At 37.9% G+C, this 21,726-nt stretch overlaps 1 protein-coding gene across 3 annotated transcripts in view; it reads right to left on the bottom strand.

Moving 5' to 3' along the window:
* Positions 1-21,726, bottom strand: part of LOC128861721 (protein vein-like) — a 38,341-nt gene that overhangs the window by 8,529 nt on the left and 8,086 nt on the right. For all 3 annotated transcript variants that reach the window (XM_054100065.1, XM_054100066.1, XM_054100067.1), the window contains exon 4: positions 7,495-7,556. In XM_054100065.1, the coding sequence (XP_053956040.1) occupies positions 7,495-7,556 (62 nt within the window). The remainder of the gene's footprint in view (positions 1-7,494; positions 7,557-21,726) is intronic.

Genomic DNA, 21,726 nt, shown 5'->3' with positions numbered 1-21,726 from the left:
GGCAAAGCAGAAAGCAAAGCATGAATTCGCCTTGTTTTATTCTGTGCTGACAGCCACATGGACACAGCGAAAGAAAAAGAAACAAATCAGCTGATTTACCACCACAACCTTTACTAGATTCGCCTTGGTTATGCACATACAGTTTGTCAGGAAAATATTTTGACATACTAAAATATTCATTCAAGTCATTTGCACTTCTTTAACTAAAACTAACGCTGCTTATTGAATTTGGAGAGCCTTTCAACTGCATTACTGCATTAACTTATGTACTTCGTAACGGTAAACTTTTTTAATCCACTAGGCTAAGCTAAAAAAAAAACAAAAGAAATGCTCCTCTCAGCTTTCAAGCAAGTGTTTTTACTTATCGGCATCGTCTGCTTAGACGATTTGATGTACCGTTATCTCACTGAGTTGTTGCTATGGTGAACAATTTTTTAGAGATGACTACCTAGCAGTCCGCTATTCAGCTCAGAGCGAATTTGACAGCTATGCCGAAGTCATTCGTTTTGTGTTTCACTAAGCTGAAGTTAAATTTTGTGAAGCCCATAATGAATGACGTAGAATCCAAAGTTCCCCTCAAAAAAAAAACATTTTTTTCACCATATACCTGGTATCTATCATCCTTGAGTTGTTGCTAGTGAGCATGGTGAATAAATTTGCGATGGTGTGGCCAATATCAGACCGTTAGCCAGCTCTGTGCGAATTTGACAGAATCAGCTGATAGGCGCACTTGGCAGGGGTTTGTTTACAAAAAAACTAAGAATGTGTTAGTGAGACATGAATAAAACCAATACATTGTCACCTCGTCACCGTCTAAACAACGATTGATTGGACGAGTGCGTGAATTCATGTGAAATGATTGTGCAGAATTCAGTTGGCGCATTCGACGTGACGTGGCAGCCGAAGTTCTCCTCTTCTGTTTTTCACCATATTTATTGGCTAAACCTGTTAAATCTATGATCCTTGACTAGTGAGTTTAGAGATGAGTGTGGCGTCGAAGTTTCTCATGAAACAGTCCGCTAAGTTTGGTAATAGCACAATTTTACTTCACGAGTTGCTCGAAAGCAGACTTTGCTCACTACATGGCATATTGAGGAGGGGTTATATTTCACTAGAACCTACCTCGCTCAGATAGATACCTACTGGAATTATGTGATATTCTGCGTTGAGACTAAAATCATGCATCGTTGGCCCCAATATAGTCTGGAGGTAGCTATTGAACGCACTGGAAATGCGGACAGTGAAATTTGGCAAACTTTCAGTTATGGTGTGGGTATGCATGTCCAGCCAGGTACTGGGTGATTTGGTGTTTTTAAAAAAAAGTAAGATTCTTGCATGATAAAGCAAAAGCAGCGCTCAAAAACGTTGTTTTCGGGGATGGGCGCAAGATACCACAGAACTATGATAATAAAAAATTGATTAATTTTATCAGAAGCAGACTTCAAGGTGTTGTAGATGCTCGGGGTAGTCATACAAAGCACAGATTCACATTTAAGTTTAAACTTCTTCGTACTAGCAAAACCGAAGATTTATATCAGTGCTGCCATAAAATGGGCTCGAATTGTTCCAATGGCCATTGATCGTGATACTGAGCTGAGTCATACAAGGAAACACGCTAAACGACTTCAGCGGCTGTTATGCTCGAAATTTTAGATGCTGCCAACAGTCGCTCTCCAAAGTGCATAAGATTACGACTTATTTATAATATGTGTTAACTCATATACAAGATGGCGTAAGATAAATCACAAAATTTTGTTTTTTGAATAACTTTTTTACTAAATGAAAAAAAAAAAAAAAATGATTTTGAGTGCTGGAAATCTTTATTTGATCACCGTTCCTCCATTGATTGACTGTTTGTATACTGTAGCTGTCTACAATTGTCAAATATGATTGACGTACGACGCCATTTGCAAAAATTATAAATCTTCCGATGAGGTGATTAATTTTGCGTCATCTTGTAGTATTTGATTTCACAATTTTTAGTGTCTGCTTAAGTAACTGGTGAGAGTTTTGAAACCATTGTACAAAAATACAAGTAGAAAAAGTTTTTTCTTCTTATTTTTTTATATGCAGCTTTGGTGTGAACTCGACAGGCAGTCAAGTGTGTGATGGTGTGCGCGCTTGGCCGTTTTGCTTGAGCGTGTGGGCAGGGTTGCTATGCCAAATTGAAATTTGTATGCTAACATTAAAACCACTAAAATATCGACAAAAAAGAAAAAATATGTAAAATAATATCTTAGACTTGGAAAATTTACAATAACGGCGTAGAACCTCCCGAAGCTAATACTGGACAGTAAATTGCTGTAGAAGCACAACGTTGAGGAGAGGGTGACAAAGGCCAGAAATGCGTTGTACGCATGTAAAAGAATGCTGGGCGTTACTTGGGGTCTATCACCCTCTCTGATGCATTGGTGCTACACGGTAGTAGTTAGACCGATATTGCTGTATGGGGCCTTAGTATGGTGGACTGCGACAAGAAAACTGACATACTTAACGCCCCTAAAAAGGATTCAACGACTCGCTGCTCTGTGCATAACAGGAGCGATGAAAACCACACCAACGGCGGCGCTGGAAATGATACTCAGCTCAATAGGTAAGTGGAGCTCAGGTTGTACGGACTACATTAATTGGGAGAGAAGGTTTCGCACTACAATTGAAGAGGAGGGATGGCACAAAGGCATGAAGCCTGGCCATAGAACTTTTCACATCTATACAGACGGCTCTAAAACTTTAGACGGAGTGGGAGCGGACATTTACTGCTCAAAACTAGGGATAAGGCAACCTATCAAGCTGCGAAACCACAGCAGTATTTCCCAAGCGGAAATTTTTGCTGTGGGAGAAGCCGCGGAGCTAGCCTGCACTTGAACAAGAAAGAACTCAACAATTAATATATACGTGGACAGTCAAGCAGCAATAAAAGCAATAAGCTCATATTGTATCAGTCCAAAATGTTCGACGGAGCAGGGAGGCCATAGAAAGGCTAGCCGCAAACAGTAGGCTGCATACCTACTGGGTACCTGGTCTCAAAGGCATTATGGGGAACGAAATAGTAGATGAGATACCAAAAGGTCTTGATCGACTACCTTTTGAGCAAGAGAACGACATACCAAAACCGCAAAACACAATATACAATGAAATGGACGACCACATGAAAAGGCGAGTGGAAGCTAGGTGGACTAATCTGACCACATGCAAAATAGCAAAAGTTATGTGTAGAACTAACGACAAAAAACTGGCTCAATTCGTACTTACGCTCTCGCGAAAGGATGGCAGAACTATTATAGGTATGCTAACAGGTCATAATCTATTGACTGCACATGCTGATTGGGATTACTAACACGGACAAATGAAGGACATGCAGAGAGGATGTTGAGAACAACTTTGGAACACCTGCTGTGCGTTTGTCCGGCATTATTAAAAACGCGACTAAGATGCCTGGGAGCCCCAATGTTTAATGGTCTGGAGGACGTCTCAAAAGCGGAGCTCCCAGCTCTACTTAGATTCGCTAAAAGCGGTGACTTCTTACATGATGTCTACTTTAGGTATTCATAGAGGTCGGTCTCCATCTGGTATTGCTAGGGACTAAGGTCTAAGGCGTATTGCCAACCAGGCTAACCTAACCTAACCTAAATATTTTTAATAGATTGCTTAACTATAATAATTCTTCTCTATTGAGAAATACCAACATTTTTGCGTAATTTTTTAAACTTTTTCCAACGATTTTCTATGAAATTTAATAATATTTTATGCAACTTTTTGAAGTGATTTTCTATGAAATTTAATAATATTTTATGCAACTTTTTTATGCGATTTTTTATGAAATTTCATCATTTTTTATGTAACTATGTTACAGAGCGTTTTGGAAACAGGTGATCTCAGCTGTATGCATTTTCTGACAAGCACCTGAACGTGTTTTTACTTATGGATCTGTACAATGTGTTAAACTGAGGTTTTGACAAATTTGCTTTTATTGATTTCAAATGCCAAATCACACGCATTTGCCCATCAGCTCAAATATTTTATGTTGGATTATGAACGCATATGTAAATATGGAGTAATAAAGCAGGGAGATACGTGATCGAATTAAATTCGATGCCAACTTGAATGAGCGCTGGCTATACGAATATAATATAAGGCGTTTTTCAATAGGTGCGCTTCAACTTTTTTCTGATAGGGAGGGCGAACGACGCAATATTTTTTATTTTTCGCTTGTCATTTGTAAACTTCATTAGTATACATTTCATCATGGAACGCTACACACTTAAGCAACGATTGCAAATCGTGCAAATTTTTTATGAAAATAATCGTGCAAATTTTTTATGAAAATTTATAAATTTTCAAAAAAATCATCTTCAGTGATGAAGCTCACTTTTGGCTCAATGGCTTTGTCAACAAGCAAAATATACGTTACTGGGCAGAAAGCAATCCACACGTGATTCATGAGGCACCGTTGCATCCCGAAAAAATCACTGTTTGGTGCAGTTTACATGCCGGCGACGTAATTGGCCCATATTTTTTCGTTGACGAGAACGATCGCCACGCTACTGTGAATGGAAATCGATACCGCGACATGATAAACGATTATTTTTGGCCGCAATTGAATGGTATGGACTTAGACGACATGTGGTTTCAACAGGACGGGGCCACAAGCCACACAGCACACGCTACAATTGATTTGTTGAAGAGTAAGTTCGATGAGCGCATTATTTCCAGAAATGGACCGGTCGAATGCCCGCCGCGCTCGTGTGATTTGACGCCTCTGGACTACTTTCTTTGGGGTTATGTGAAGTCATTGGTCTACAGTAACAAGCCGGCGACGATTTGTGAGCTCAGAGCCAATATTGAACGCGAAATTGCTGGAATTTCGGCCGACTTATGCAAAAGAGTGGTCGAAAATTGGGTTCAACGATTGGACTTCGTAAAACGTGCACGCGGTGGTCGTGCAAAAGAAATCGAATTTTATACTTAAATGTATATGTTCAAACTCGATAATAAAAAAAAATTAGTTAAAAAAGTCAAACCGTTTGTGTCTTATTCAAAAAAAAAGTTGAAGCGCTCTTACTGAAAAACGCTTTACTGTATCTTTTGAAAATGTAAGTTCAAATTATAACATTTTGAAAAAAAATTTTAAAAAATTAAACAATCATTAGGCTAAAGCTTTGTATTACATATACACAGCATTTAAGCGAAACACTCAATGTGGGGGTGGCTATGCACTTTCGGCAATCAATAAAGGTGTGCTTTGGTGGAAAAGTAGCTCTCTTAGCGAGTTACCAGTGTAAATGAGTTGTAATTTTTGTTTTTTCTAATTTCAAATTATCATATTTCAATCAATCAGTTCATAACGAATGTGGTATGGTGAGACTGTCAGTTAGGCTGAGATATGTATGTATGTTCATAAATTCTTGTAAAATTTCTCGTTCGTAAATAAGTGATGGTAAAGGGTAAATTTTATTTTTCAACATTGAATGCCGTTAATGTTTTCAAATTTCTTTCGAATTCAGGGCGAGGTTATGTGAGTACCAAAATAAATAGTTTTTTTTTTGTCAAGTTTTCATCATTTTCACATTTCAATATTACAGCTATTTATTGTCTATATGAGTTATGAATATTTATAACCGCATACATGTCTGTATGTATGTATGTATATTTATATGTATTATATGTTTTTATGTATGTATATGAATGTTTGCATGTACGGTAGTGTGAGTGAGTTGAAATAAATAGTGCGGCTACGAGAGTTGAGAGTTGATGAGATTATGTGGGCGTACATATCTATGTTTGTATAAACACATACTCGCACATATATGTAGGGTATATGTGCTTGTATGTGCATGCATGTGTACATATGCATACGCATACGTAAGTATGTATGCATGAGCGCGAGCAAGAGAGCCTCTTATTTTCAGAAATTCTATTATACATTTTATCGTATAGGTATTCCGTTACTTGCGTAATTTCACGTTTGATAGCAGTGCTTGTTAACATTTTGTTTGACGATGTTTAATCGCTTCTAAGTAATATAGATATTTTAATGCATTCTGTTCTAACTTCGCTTAGAATTTAATTTGCATGTTTGAGCGTTCTTTGTTTTTTGTTTGTTTGTTTGTTTTTTTTTGTAAATAAATAAACTAAAATTAATAAATAATTTAAAAATAATAAAATAATATTAAGTGGTATTATTAATGGTAAAAAAAAACTAAACAAAACAACAAAAGAGCAGTAGAAGTAAGAGGAACAGAATAAGAAAACAACATTGGAAAAATATTATTGAGTAAAATAAACCTTCTATAGCACCTTTGTTTTATACAAGAAAAAAAATTTGAAAAAAACGCAAGTTTTTTTCTATACAATATTGTTTTTGTAGCATTTAGAAAAGCAGATTTCTTCATTTGGGCATTATGTAGGTAATTGACTTTTCTACTTTTTCGCTTTTTCACTTTTGTTATTTTTCTATGTTTTTCCATTATTTTAAATTTATGTGTGTATGCAAGTAATTGCGAGCAAACTTCAAATTGCAGCATTTCTAATTATTTTTGTGTTTTTGTTTGTTTTTTAAATTTAATTAAAGAACATTAGTCAATGGAATGTGTTTAAAAGTTATTATCGAAATTTAGTTATTATTAATATTTATGTATGTATGTATGTATGTATGTATGTATTTAAGTAGATTTATGTATTTAAGTAGATTTGCTGCGCTGGATGTAGAAAAATCCCTCAAAATATATTTCAACATTTTACATATGCATGCATGTATGTATGTATGTATGTATGCTCGTTAATATGTTTGCTTGTTTTTGTACTATTTTATGTATGTAACTTGGTTTGTTTTATGTTTTTGCTGAAAAATCCACAGACGCATGCATACATATCCATACATACATCTACTGAAGTTTATAACTTTCCTGTCACTGTCGAGTTCAATAAATATGATAAATAAAGAATTTGTTTTTGTTTTTTTTTATAGCATTTTCTACTTTTTCTACAGCAATATTATCTGGTTTTTATAACTAATTTTTGGTTTATTGCATTCATGTAAATGTTAGTGTATTAGTGAGTGAGTGCATGTATGTGTGTATCTCTGTATGTGCGTCGGTGTGTGACAGCGATGATAATGAGTATATAGTATTTTTGGTATATTACGGAGATAAATTCAAAAAACATTCGATTCGAATGACGCTTCATATACATTTGTGTAATTTATGATATATTCAATCTTCAACAACTATTGGATCTCCCTTTCTTTGCCTACATATGCATGTATATATGTATGTACGTGCAGTTGCAGCTTGCCAAACATACATATGTAGTTTTTTGTTTTTTTTTTGTTTGTATTTTTGTTAGCTAAGAAGTGTTTTGTATTTTGTTTTTTTTTCGAAAAAATAAAAATTATTCAATTTAAACCAATTGCGATGCTATAGAAAAGCCTATTTTAGCAATAATAACTTCCGTAAAATTTCTTCTCGCCACATTCTTGTTCATTACTGTACGTACTAGGAGATATATTATTGACTTCCTTCCGATCGCAGCGTTCGCCTATGAATCCTTCCGGACATCTGAAATGAATAAGTGAATAAATACGATTTAAGTTAGTAAAAATTTGCAGAAAATATTTATACAATATTTTTATTGATTTATTTAGGGATTATATACAGTTAAAGTTTTTAAATTTTATTTTATTTCTTTAATGTACATATAAAGGGTGGTTAAATTTCAAAAGCCGATGTTGAATGTGAACCACACCTAAACGTCAACGACACCGTTAGACTTCTTTCTTTGGGGTTATTTGAAAGAAAAGGTGTACGTCGATAAGCCAGCAACAATTCAAGAGCTAAAGGGATGAGATAATGCGGCACATTAACGGCATAGAACCTCAATTATGGCTCAGCGTCATCGAAAATTTGGACCATCGGATGGAGGTGTGTCGCCGAGGCCGCTGCGGCCATTTGGCCAATATTTTGTTTCACACGTAATTGAGCCATACCAATATTATCATAATAAAAAGAAATGACAATAATGTCCTAAAAAGTTGTATTTCATTCAATATAATCACCGGCCCTTAAAACTTAACCACACTTTATTTAAAAATACCCACAGAAAACTTAATATCGTTCTGGTGCATATTTCCGAAGTTACACGCAAATTTGAAAAGGCGTTTCAGAGTGCTTGAAAGTACAAGGAGCGGCAGCGCGTTTTTCTCAAAATGGTGTTTTCAAAATCGATGACCAACACTACTTGAAAACGGCTAAGCCGATTAGTCTCAAGTTTTAACACGAGCTTTTTAAATATATCTTTTAGTAAATAAACGAAGATTTTTTCCCACCGACAAAAATGTCTTTTTTTTATAAACAATTTAAGCCCGAAATTTTGTTCAAAAATCAATTTTTTTTTTGTGAGAAACCGCCATTTTGTCAAAAAAAAATTTATTTTGCTTATTCCCTCGGTTAATAACTAGATTTAACATTACTTTAACCAAATCTGTTTGTTTGTTTAATTTCAGCGCATCCAGTTCAGAGATATAGTGGTCACCGCAAAACGACGTGTTTGAGAGGAGCTCCCGGAGATCAGCTGTAGCGCATTTCCAAATAAATATTTGTTCGAATATTCAGTCTTAAAATACAGTTAAAAAATAACAAAATATGTGTACAAATCTTCAGCTCAATAAATTTAAAGGTTTTCTCAGAAAAAATTCTAGAAAATTCGCTTATTTCGGCATTCTAATTGTACATATCCCCTTAATAATAAGTTTATTCAACTACGAATCGTCGCTTCTCCGCTGGCTTGGTGATAAATTTGTATGTGAAAGCAACAACAAAGTTATCGAACAAGTTTCACCACTAGCGAGTATGTTTAGACCTCAAAAACTGGTACAGCTCACTATTTTCAATGCTGCCTGTCTCTTATCTGCCTTTCTGCTAATCTCTCTTTTCCGCTAATAGACAAGTTTCATTAGTCTGCGTTCACACAGCAGAACTTTTATTGCTCCAACTTTGCGAATTCTCTTTTGGTGTTCCCGTCGTGTTCACACGCCTTGCAAATGTTTAGTTTTCAGTCTACAGTCAACAACAACATTGAGAAGAACGAGAAAAAAAAAGAATGTTGACAGAGTACGCACATCACAAGTAATGAGTTGAAGCTGCAAATGTTTCCCTTTATAAACGCGATCTTACTAAGGGACACAGCTCCTGCAGTACTTTCAAATTAGCAATTTTTTTTGCTTTAAAAATTCATCTCCAATCTAAGGAAGATCCTTTCAATGTCTTAAACTTAACGGAAAGTCTAAAAACGCACTTTAAAGTCAGTGAAGTTATGAGCGTCGAACGAAAGCACTCTTTTCCAGTGCTGCCAACATATAATATATTTATTTATTTTCTTTTATTCGCTAACGCTTGGCGAATCGAAGGCGCTTAATACCTTACAAGTTAGAGTTGAAAGGTGGAGGCAGAAGTGTAACTTTTGTGAAAATCTGTGCTGGTTGTTTGAAAGTGAAACACAAAAAAAAATTGCCGCGGTCAAGAAAGATTCAAGATGCTTTCCAATAAAACTGAACTGATTGGGTGCATCTCTGTGTTGAGTAAGTTTCTTCTGTATTAGTCGAATACTACGGAGCTGCATTATCCACACTTAAGCTTAAGCTTTTTCTTTGGGCCCACTTGAAGTCGCGGGCTTATGCCAACAAATCTCAGGCAATAGCAGTGTATCCAAATAACTGAAAAAACTGCAATTTGCTCGCGAAGAGGGCTGCCTTCATTTGTAGAGGCTTTGTAAAATTTAAGTCAATAACTTTTAATAATATTTTCCAAAACTTCTCTAATAAGCAGAAGCTCTAGTTGCTTCAATATGCATGGCGATTCGACTACTAATTGGCAGGATATTGTTCTTAAGGTTATGCATGCCTTTTTATAAATTTATAAACTAATAAAAATATCAACCAATGGTTATTTATATCCATTACAGTATTCAAGAAATGTCCAAAAATACTTTTACTTGAAAGTATCTGGTTTGGTATATGCGCGGATGCAAACATTTTTCGAAAACTTATTGCTACTTATGATTTTATGATTTAACTTCCATGTATGGTATGTATGTGTGTCCATATATATGTGCACACTTGATCAGCATATTATACAGTTTACATATCGTGTTTATGCATGTTTTCATGTCCACCACTCATATCAGTGAACTATATTCGCTCAACTTTATTATCTATTTTTAGGCGTAGACGCATACACATCAATTAGTTTATCAGTGCATATCACACAGACTTCAATTCGAAACATCTAAATATCTACTTGCATACGCGCACACACAACAGTAAATTGAACGTCAGAGCACTCAATTTGACACCACAGCGCATCGCCCCGACTTGAAGCGACTCTTGGCTCGAGGAGTTTTGTTTACGCTATAACCGTTGATTGGTTTGTCTAAATATAAATTTCTAACAAACACAAATAGTCAAATGAACGATAGCAAGGGCAGAGAGAGCAGTGCATTGTAGAAAGGATGATGTACTGTGCTCAAGTGGTGGTTGTCAGAGCGTAAGAGTAGACGTGGATCGTACAACTTATGCGCAGGCAGGGCAGCTATGCTGCTGCTGTATGCACCATATTCTGCTGAACAGTGGAACGTTGGTGGTCAAAAATCGAACTATTTGATTGAAGAATATTCCGAAATGTGCTGAGTGCCGATTATTCACTCAACTAATGAATAAAGTGAGGTTTACTAACACAGCTGATGAAAGTTTCTAAACTGTTTTGGAGTTGTATTCAATTGCCAGATAAATATAAATTCAAGGCTAATAATAGGCCTTGGCGAATCGACCAAGTGTTAGCAAAAATTACATTTGTTTGATAGCACTAAAAAGTATTAATAGGTCCGCGTTCATATAGCGAAATATCTATTTGCAGCTTCAACTCGTTACTTGTGATGCGCGTACTCTGTCAATTTCCTTTGTGGTCTCGTTTTCCTGAATGTTCCTAAAAACTAAAAAATTGCAAGGTGTGTGAACACGCCCAGAACAACAAAAGAGAATTCGCAAAGTTGAACCAACAAAAGTTGTACTATGTGAACGCAGACTAATGAAACTGGCCTATTAGCAGAAAAGAGAGATAAGAGACAGGCATAATTAAAAATAGTGAGCTATACAACTTTTATGGGGCTTAACCCAACTCGCTAGCGGGGAATCTTACTCGATATCTTTGTTGTTGGTTTCACATGTAAATTTAACCGCCAAGTGAGCAGTGACTAGAGCCAGCGAGCAGAGAAGTGGCGCATCACAGGCGCCTAATGCTAGTAATGAAAATGATTTAGTCTCTATTTACATTGACTTAATATTAAATTTTAAAAAATAATAACAATTTTAATAATACATTTTAAAACGCACATCAACAAGTCAGTGCCCGGAGAGTTTAAAAACTTTTTGACAGTTTGACAGTGCCTCCAAATACGAAAATTTTGCTTATTTACATAACCGCTTAAGTGGAAATGCACCTCGTCGCTCTTAATGATTTTCGACACAAAATCCTGCTCTTCGTTGGGGGAAAAACTACTCAATATACTTGTGGGGTATAGCACTCCATGACTTTTCTTTTTGGATAGCGCAGCTGTCTAGTTCACAAGTTTCAAAAATGATTCACGTACGACATAAATTGCAAAAACAACAATCTTACGGCAGGGTGATTCATTTTGCGCTGCCTTATACAATAAAGTACTTTGAAAAATGTATCCTTAAGATACTGGAAGTTTTCCAATGAATTACTTTGAAAAAGTATAAAAAATATATATCATATATTGTGCTAAAATCTACCAAGCAGATTCATTAAAAAAACTATTCGCGCTGAAAAATGTTGTCTTATCCATCGATCGAGTACAGTTGGAGTTATTTATAAATAGTAACCATTGCGGCCGCCGTAGCCGAATGCGTTGGTGCGTGACTATCATTCGAAATCCAGAGAGAAAGTAGGTGCGAATCTCGGTGAAACATCAAAATGAAGAAACAGTTTTTTCTAATAGCAGTCGCCCCTCGGCAAGCAATGGCAAACCTCCGTGTGTATTTCTGCCATGAAAAAGCTCCTCATAAAAGAAAATATCTGTCGTTCGGAGTCGGCTTGAAACTGTAGGTCCCTCGATTTGCGAAAGAACATCAAGAAGCACACCACAAATAGGAGGAGGAGCTCGGCCAAATACCCAAAAAAGAGGGCACGCGCCAATTATGTATATATAACCATTGCTAAGAAAAAAAACCTGAAAAAGTAGCGTAAAACAACAGTGACCTCTGGTATTACGACGCTCGTTGTAAACTCGCCCTTAGTTTCAGCTGCAATTTTCTATAGAACGACTACTCACAACTGAAACTGTTTGCCATCGCATCCAAGAGACGTTCCACTGTGCACCGCCTTCGTCGCGACCGCATCATAAGACTCACATACATCTATACATATGCATACTCGTATACGAGTACATCTCGTTTGGAACGCTGCGTTAAAGTGCATTGAAAGTGCTAAAGTGTTTGCGTTGTGGAATTGTTTTGGTGGGGCGTGTTTTTATGGTATTTTAAAATTTCATATTTTTAGTTTCGCTTTACATTTCTGTTAGTTTTTTGTTTTTGGTACACCCACATACATACATACACTCGTAGATGTGTGCATTCATTTATGTGATTTCTTACAAATTAACAATTAAGAATGTCGGCGCTAGTGTAAAATGAGGGTCATGTAAGCCGCTGATGTGCGTGCGTGGCTTGGTGGCGGATTTCTGCGTTTGGCTCACGAGAATTTAATTTTGGTCTATTTTTATTTGTCCGGCTCGCCTTCACATACATAAATAAGAAATCCCATGTGTTCACATAACAAATCTCTGCATTTTTTACATCAAACTGTCAACAGAAAAATCTTTGCCATTGCGTCACAGATGTGTCAAACGAACGATGTCGAAAGTAATCAATGAGTTGTTGACATTTTCATTATTTTGCAGCCGTATAGCAAAGGGGGAAAATGAAGATGCGCAAAGTACTTTATGTAAATACAGTTTGTCACGAAAGCATTATGACATTTACTAATCTAGCGAAATGCAGATATGTCACTTAGGAAAATATATATTTTTTCGTGGTTTTCGTTCAATATTCGGTTTTATTTGACTAATAAAGGGGTTTTCAATTGGCGCGGGTCGATTTTGGCGCCCTGTGGCAGCCATTTTGTTTTGGTGACATCTGTCAAATCTTTTGTTTATTATTCAGTTATTTATGCCAAATCATCATGGCAAGTTACACGATTGAGCAGCACGTTCGAATGATAAAACTTTATTATCAAAATGAGTGTTCATTAACGCAAACGTTGCGCGCATTGCGCCCATTTTTCGGTAGACGTGGTGGCCCTTCAAAGTCGACTCTTCAACGTTTGGTGGCCAAATTTGAGACGACCGGGTCAGTAAACAATCAGCCAACACCCGTACGTTCAAGGAACGCAAGATAAGCCGAGAACATTGCCGTGGTCCGTGAAAGTGTACAGCAGAACACGAGGCAGCCTATTCCTCGCCGTGCCAAGAACTTGGCCTTTCGCAGACTTCAACTTGGCGAATATTGCGTCGGGACTTGGGCCTACACCCGTACAAGATCCAACTGACCCAGGAGCTCAAAGTTGATGACCATAGACAACGCCGTTTGTTCGCTGACTGGGCTTCGAATCGTTTGGAAGAGAACCACAGTTTTGGGCGAAAAATCATCTTTAGTGACGAGGCGCATTTTAGGATGAATGGCTGTGTTAACAAACAAAATTGCCGTATATGGGAGGACACCAATCCACACGAGGTTCACCAGGTGATAATGCATCCTCAAAAAGTTACCGTTTGGTGTGGATTTTGGGCCGGCGGCGTCATTGGTCCGTACTTTTTTGAAAACGACGTTGGTGAGGCGGTCACCGTCAACAGCGAGCGCTACACAACGATGATAACCAATTTCTTATGGCCCATATTGAACCATATGGACCTAGCTGGTTCCAGCAGGACGGCGCTACGTGTCACACACCAAACGCCACGATTGACATTCTGCGCATCTACCCGCCTTTATTGAAAAACCCTTTATAAATAATTCATAAGCCAATCGTAAAAAAGTTACGTTTTAAAATAATAGTTAGTTTTAAAATAACAAAAAAAAAAAACAAAAAAAAAAAAACAACAGTCGAGAAAGTCTTTTTATATTTGCAGTTAATAGCTTTAAGTTTTATGTTTCAAAAAATAAAATGTGAATCTGTGCTTTGTATGACTACCCCGAGCATCTAGAACACCTTGAAGTCTGCTTCTCATAGAATGAGTCAATTTTTGCATATCAAAGTCCTGGTGGTCGATTCTCGTTAGGGGTAAACGTCAAATAAAACGTTTTTTTCCGTTTTCATTACACTTTCGATTCGCCTTCTGTGAGAAAATGAAAAGAAATGTGAAAATATTTTCATATGAAATATTGCCATGTCGCATTCATTAAAGGTGGTGGCACTAGACGAACAACAATGTTTTGTACGTTTGATTGACACACGGCAAAGTATTGCCAAAGTAGAAAACAAAGAATGAATTCGCCTTGTTTCATTCTGTGCTGATAGCCACATGGACTCGGCGAAAAAAAAAACAAATCAGCTGATTTACCGATACCACCCAAGGCGAATTGAGTATTCAAGATGGCTATACGCATAAATTTAATGCATCTTCTCAAAGTGGGCCATTTCACACTTTTTTGCCAATTTCTGCATAAAAATGATTTTGAAAAACTTCGATTTTGCAATAGAAAATAATGACTTTTGAATGAAGCCGATATCAAGGCACGTAAAAGAGTGAAATCTGCATCATTCACTATACTGAATGGTTGGAGATCCTTAACTGCCATCAGCGAAAGTGCCGCATCTATTTTTTACGCATACTTCCGGGGTCATATGTATTTGTAAGTTTGCTAAAACACCGAGGTAATAAAGTAAAACATTAAATCACTACCTAAGGTAGATAGGTAGCTGAAATGGTTAAAGTGCCGGTCTGCTACTCCTCAAGTAGCACTAAAGCGACGTTTTGATACCATTATGAGACCTCCAACAGGCAGATATCGACAGCCAGCCAAAGCTGTTCATATAATGGAGGAGATTGATTGGATTTAGGTTGGCGCACTGCTCCAGGCTGTCGAAGAAAGGAGCTCTCAGTGACCTTAGTCGTCTAGCTGCCAAACCCGGTCATTTACAGAGAAAATGCTCTACAGTCTTCTTCTCTGCAAGGTCCCCACAGCTTCTGCAATGGGGGTTAAATGGTAACATTAGCTTTTCCGCGTGTGTGCCGATCGTATAGTGACCGGTAAACACAGCTACGAGTTTGGAAATTGAATGGCGAGGAGTCCAAAGGACTTTTTGAGTTCTTCGTATATAAAGCACATGAAGAAATGGAGCTCCATCTGCGCTCCTCTGAGAAATAACTTGACTACATAAAATGCTTTAACATAATCGCTCGAAAAACAAATACCTTTGCGATGATGACGAGAAAAAATCTGATGCAGACGTTTGCTCACTCGTAACAGAACCTGTTGTGGCTTGCCGCTTCTCTTTTGATGGCATCGTACACTGAGCAACACTGGAAGTGATCCTCCAAATTGCTTGTATTTCCACTCGATTTGTCATTATTCTTGCAGTATGCAGAAATTGCTACGGATCCATTTTCTTTAGTCTTTGCGACATGATTCCAAACAGCAGATATTCTATTCTGCTTGGCGGAGAGTCACACATTTCAATCTTAGGAAGAAAAAAAACGCGTGTAAGTCTTGCAGTCGACGCAGGTTAATGTGTGTGTGTGCGAAGTTATCCGCATTACTTGCTAGCTTTTTGGTGATGTCTAATAGCAGTTTACATAGCTAAGGTAGTACCGATAGCCATGATAGTCCTAAACCATCGGCAGTATTTCTTAGAAAAGCAAACCATCAACAGTCGCGTCGATATTTTTCCACCTCTAATATGTAGTATTGACCTGGACCTGGAAGGTCTACCATCGACCAAATATTCTCAATACGCCAAATCTTGGAAAAGACCCATGAAAGGAGAATCGACACACACCATCTTTTCGTCGACTTCAAAGCTGCATTCGACAGTACGGAAAGGAGTTACCTGTATGCCGCGATGTCTGAATTTGGTATCCCCGCAAAACTAATACGGCTATGTAAGATGACGTTGCTCAACACCAGCAGCGCCGTCAGAATTGGGAAGGACCTCTCCGAGCCGTTTGATACCAAACGAGGTTTCAGACAGGGTGACTCGCTGTCGTGTGACTTCTTTAACCTGATGTTGGAGAGCATCGTACGAGCCGCAGAACTTAATCGCTCAGGCACAATTTTTTATAAGAGCGTACAATTGTTGGCGTATGCCGATGATATTGACATCATCGGCCTTAACAACCGCGCTGTTAGTTCTGCCTTCTCCAAACTGGACAAAGAGACAAAGCGAATGGGTCTGGTGGTGAACGAGGACAAAACGAAGTACCTCCTGTCTTCAAACGAACAGTCGGCGCACTCGCGTATCGGCACCCACGTCACTGTAGACAGTTATAATTTCGAGGTTGTAAAAGACTTCTAGGAACCAGCATTAACACCGATAACAATGTCAGCCTTGAAATCCAACGTAGAATCTCTCTTGCCAACAAGTGCTACTTTGGACTAAGTAGGCAACTGAGCAGTAAAGTCCTCTCTCGACGAACAAAACTAACACTCTACAAGACTCTCATCATGCCCGTCCTAACGTATGGCGCAGAAGCGTGGACGATGACAACATCCGATGAAGCGACGCTTGGAGTGTTCGAGAGAAAGATTCTGCGTAAGATTTTTGGACCTTTGCACGTTGGCAATGGCGAATATCGCAGACGATGGAACGATGAGCTGTATGAGCTTTACGACGACATAGACATAGCGCAGCGAATAAAGATCCAGCGGCTACGTTGGCTGGGTCATGTCGTCCGAATGGATACAAACGCTCCGGCTTTGAAAGTATTCGATGCGGTACCAGCTGGTGGTAGCAGAGGAAGGGGGCGGCCTCCTCTGCGTTGGAAAGATCAGGTGGAGAAGGACTTGGCTTCACTTGGTGTGTCCAACTGGCGCCGGTTAGCACGAGAAAGAAACGACTGGCGCGCTTTGCTAAACTCGGCCAAAATCGCGTAAGCGGTTATAGCGCCAATTAAGAAGAAGAATATGTAGTATAGCGAAATTTATTTAGCAGGGGTACTGCAGAAAGGTGTGACAAAAAGTGGTTTTAGAAATTTACTTCAAACTATTGTTTTTTTTTCAAAACTTATTCGACGCACGAATGCGAATTTTGCCGTTTCGCTGTTCAATTTGTATTCAAATACTCTGTTACCCTGTAATCTTTCCGCATATTCACACACATGCATATATGCTTGCATGGCGATGCACATACACACCCATACAGTCTGTTACATAAGAGCGTGGTCACTGTTAAAAAATAACAACAATTCATTTTTCGAAAATTCGCAAATTTATTGATAATTTGGTCGTCAATACTCAATGCAAATACCTCAATAGCAAGTCCAATCTATTGCATTGTCAATTATCGCCTGACATAATTTGTCGAAAAAGTTGATCAATTACATGGCTGGCGTCTGCGAAGCTGCATTTTCATCAGAGCCCTCACACATTTTCTATGGGATTTGCATTCCTTGATTGAGATGGCCAATCTAAAGTGACAACTCCGTTTTGCGTCTTCCACTCCCTGCACGCTCGACTCCGATGCTTCGGATCGTTGTCCTCTTGAAGGATCCAGCTTTCATTTTTCTTGATTGCTTAGCAGATGGTAACAAAGCCTATTGATATATTTTATTCTTTTTTTCGGCATTTAAATTCTTGTGAAATAAGAACAAAGTACCGAAACCTTTGTTTGAGAAGCACCACCAAACATGGACCTTGACGGGGTGTTTAACAGTCCGTTGAAGCACTCTACTGGTGGAGGTTGTCTAGGCGTGTTTGATGCTCGGAAATCCACAGAAGTAGGACTCATCAGAAAAAACTACGTTGCTCCAATCGCAGTCCAAGTTTTCCTTCGCCCATTCCACTCGTTTTTCAACGTGTTTTGCACTCAACATTGGTTTTTCCAAAGTACTGCGATATTTCAGTTTATTGGCAAGCAAGTGCCTGCGAATCGTTCCGTAAGATATATCAACATCTTTTGCTTTCAATTTCACAGCAGCTCCACGTAAAGTCAAAGTTGGATCATTCGAGAACAAAGCAAGAATCTTTTTTTCGACTTTTTTTGAGACTTTGCTTGCACTCCGCGATCAGCAAAATCATCAACGTTAGCGACCTTTTTATAGCGAGCAGTTTGCGTTAATTTGGGTCCTTTTTCATGCAAACATAGCAAAATTGCCTCAAAGCGAGAGGCGTAAACAGCACTCAATTGAAGACTAAATTTCACTTTTTACAAAACGCATGAAGGACTGAGGTGCCCTCTATGTCATAGAAAAAGAAACAGGACGCTCTGGAAAACCTAACCTCTAAAAAAAACACCCTTTACGTGTAACAGTGACCACGCTCTTGTGTAACAGACTGTACATGCAAAGAGTACTTATGCGCGGCAACTTGCACTCACTGGATCACTTTGTGACTGCTTGTTGGCAGTGCTCCATAACTGCTGCTTGCAAACACGCGTTGCATGCCACCAAAATATGTCATGTGCGGCGTTTATAATTGAGTGAATGAGTTGGTGCATACAGTCACTTCAATTATACCCAGCGAACAATTTTATACAGTACACACACACATTTTATTGAGGGGCGAGCACTTTTTAAATACGTATTTGATCTTTCTCTCTGCTCTTTATAAGCACAGATAAGTTGAATTGTTTTGTTGCCATGACGTTGAAGATTTTGTATTTCTAAATTTTGAGAATCTGAAGGTTAAACGTAAGCGGCGAAATCGCGGCTCAAGCGGGGCTCGCTAAGTGATCGATTCCCGATTCAAAACATGGGTAAATCTATTTAAACAAAGAAAAAAAAATATATAGCAACAAAAACGGAAAAGTAAGAGGGCCTGAATATATGTGACCTGGTCTATGAAAAGGTACCTTACGTGTCAAAAAATCATTTTTCACTTTTTTGTTGATTCGAATAGTGTGTGGAAGGCTATTTGAAAGGGTGAAAACCAGAAAGTCATAATTTGTTTAAAAGTTTGTTAAAAGTAAATAAAAAAGAAAAGTACAAATACGAAAATATAAAAGCTAACTTATTTTTTAAAACGATTTCTGCGATTTGCATTAACTTTTTCTTATTTATTTATATATAAAAAAATGTTTTTCACTGCTTCTGTGATTTTATTGCGAAAAAAAGCCAAATCGGATTGAGTTACAAGGGTTTTTAGAAGTTTAAACTTAAACTGCTGTTTTCTCGAAAACTTGTTTTCGCACGTAAGGTACCTTTTCGCAGACCAGGTCACATATATTGAAAAAAAAGGTGTGTGTGTCAGCTCCGACACGCGACTGGAGTTTACTCCTTAAGAACGATTACCGTGATATTTAAAAATATATTTAATATGCAAAAGGAGTAAATGAAGACCTTTTCTATATTACTGAAAAAATATAAATTTATTTATTCTATTCGCTATAGTAAGCCACCTGGAATGAAACATTTTTTTGGGGTTTTTCTTTTTTAAGCTGTCGTTGCAATGTCCACTTATAATAGCACTACAAATATCAAATAGGTATTTTTGATCCGTACTTAAATCTTTTTCACTGGTTATATCTGGTAGTGTGAATATAATTGGTTTATAATTGACGAAAGAAAGCTTCTCACAACCCTTCAATTTTTTCTCTATTTCACCGTTAAAGCTTTCAGACGTAGAGCCATCAATGTATTCAAACAAATGTCTAAGCGGTAGTTCATTGGCGTGTAATTGGCAGATGAACCATTGTAAGGGTTTTTGAAGACAATCTCCTCCAAAGGTTCAGACGATATCACTGGTATATGTAGGTTCTCAACGGACGCACAAGCACTATATAGGAAACGGAAATAAGCACCAAAATGTGGGCAGTATTATTTCTGACTAGAAATTAGCAACCACGAGGAAATATATATTTCCTACAAGTTTGCCCCAACAAAGTAGCGCCACAAGGTAGGCAGTGCTTTTTCTCACTAGAATATATTGTAGAAAAAGGGCAACGCGTCACTTCCGTCAGAGTACACTTCCGGTGATTCACACGATTTTACTACCCATATTTTTCATACCATGGGCTTTATATATCATTTCTTAAGGAGTAAACTCCAAAAAGATTAAAATACATTCGAAAAAAAAAATACAAAATAAAAGAAAAATATTTTACTGTATTTCACATAAATGAAACCTTGTTGTGGTCAAATTGACACAAGGGAACGCAATAGTCCCTAGTGTTATCAATATTTAATTCCACCCCAAGTAAAATACTTAGTCCTGTCATAAGTTCTGTTAGAAGTTAAGTTCGTTATAGATATAAAATTATAATACTTTTTTTTTAATGAAGTTAGTTTTATTTGAATTGGGTGAAGAGATTCCGAACAACAATAGAAGAAGAGTGGTGGAAAAGAGGTATGACACCTAGTCCCAATACGCTTAATAAATTTACTGACAGTTCGCAAATGATGGACGTAGTAGGTCAAGTAAGGGGCCAATTAAGCTCCCTTTTCAAGGAGAAGTCTTTGCGGTAGGAAAGGCTGCAGAAATAGCACTAGCACGGATATCGAGCAATTCCAATATAAATATATACGTTGACAGTCAAGCGGCAATAAAGGCAACAACTCATATGAAATTCCATCCAAAAACGTTCTTAGCACCAAGGAAGCCATAGAGAGACTAGCCGCAGGCAAACGGTTGCATGTCTATTGGGTACACGGGCATAAGCGCATTGCATGAAACGAAATTGTAGATGAGATTGCCAAAAGCGCTGTTTACAGACAATTCGAACAAGAAAACGACATACTGACTCCTTTAAATGCGGTCTACAATGACACCACTGCGAACACATAAACACGCAAAACACGGATAGACAGGAGGTGGAATAATCTAGCCACTTGCAAAACCGCGAAAATCATGCGTACACAGAATGCATATAAATACGCCAGATTCGTACTAGCCCTGCCTAGAAAAGAAAGCAGAACTATCGTAGGTATTCTAAGAGATCACAATTTATTTGCGGCAGACGCATCCGAGGTAAGGATTACAAACAACGATAGCTGCAGCTTTTGCAATGAACTAGAAGAGAGGGAAACTCTTGAACACCTTCTATGTTCTTGCCCTGCATTAGCTAGAACCCAAATGAAATGTTTAGGAGCTCTACAATATGACAGGTTAGAATGTCTCTCAGGGTTTCAGCTTCAAAGCTTACTTAGATTCGCAAAAGTCGCAGATGTATTAGAAAATGTCTACTACAAGATAACGTAAGAGTCAATCTCCATCTGGTAGCACTAAGGACCAATAGGTTTATGTGATGGCTTTCAGTCAGCCAAGTCAACCTAACCTCCGCCAGCCTTCAACCGATTAGGCCATTCAGCCATTTCCATGGGTGTTGACGTCGCTCCTTGCACCAAAGATTATTTGAGGCTCTCCGAATTTCTATGAGGCCTTCGACAGGCCATGTTCTCCAATTCTGACTACCAACTGTAGTTCAATGGATGCAGACTGTCAATCTTCTACGGCTATGAATTCAGGAATGTTGTTTTTTAGCCACTTCTGGGCGATTTTTG

The sequence above is a fragment of the Anastrepha ludens genome, chromosome 4 (assembly GCF_028408465.1).
Source record: "Anastrepha ludens isolate Willacy chromosome 4, idAnaLude1.1, whole genome shotgun sequence".
Classification (NCBI taxonomy): Eukaryota; Metazoa; Arthropoda; class Insecta; order Diptera; family Tephritidae; genus Anastrepha; species Anastrepha ludens.
Note: the sequence above shows the minus strand (reverse complement) of the source record. Positions and strands in the feature narration are given on the sequence as shown.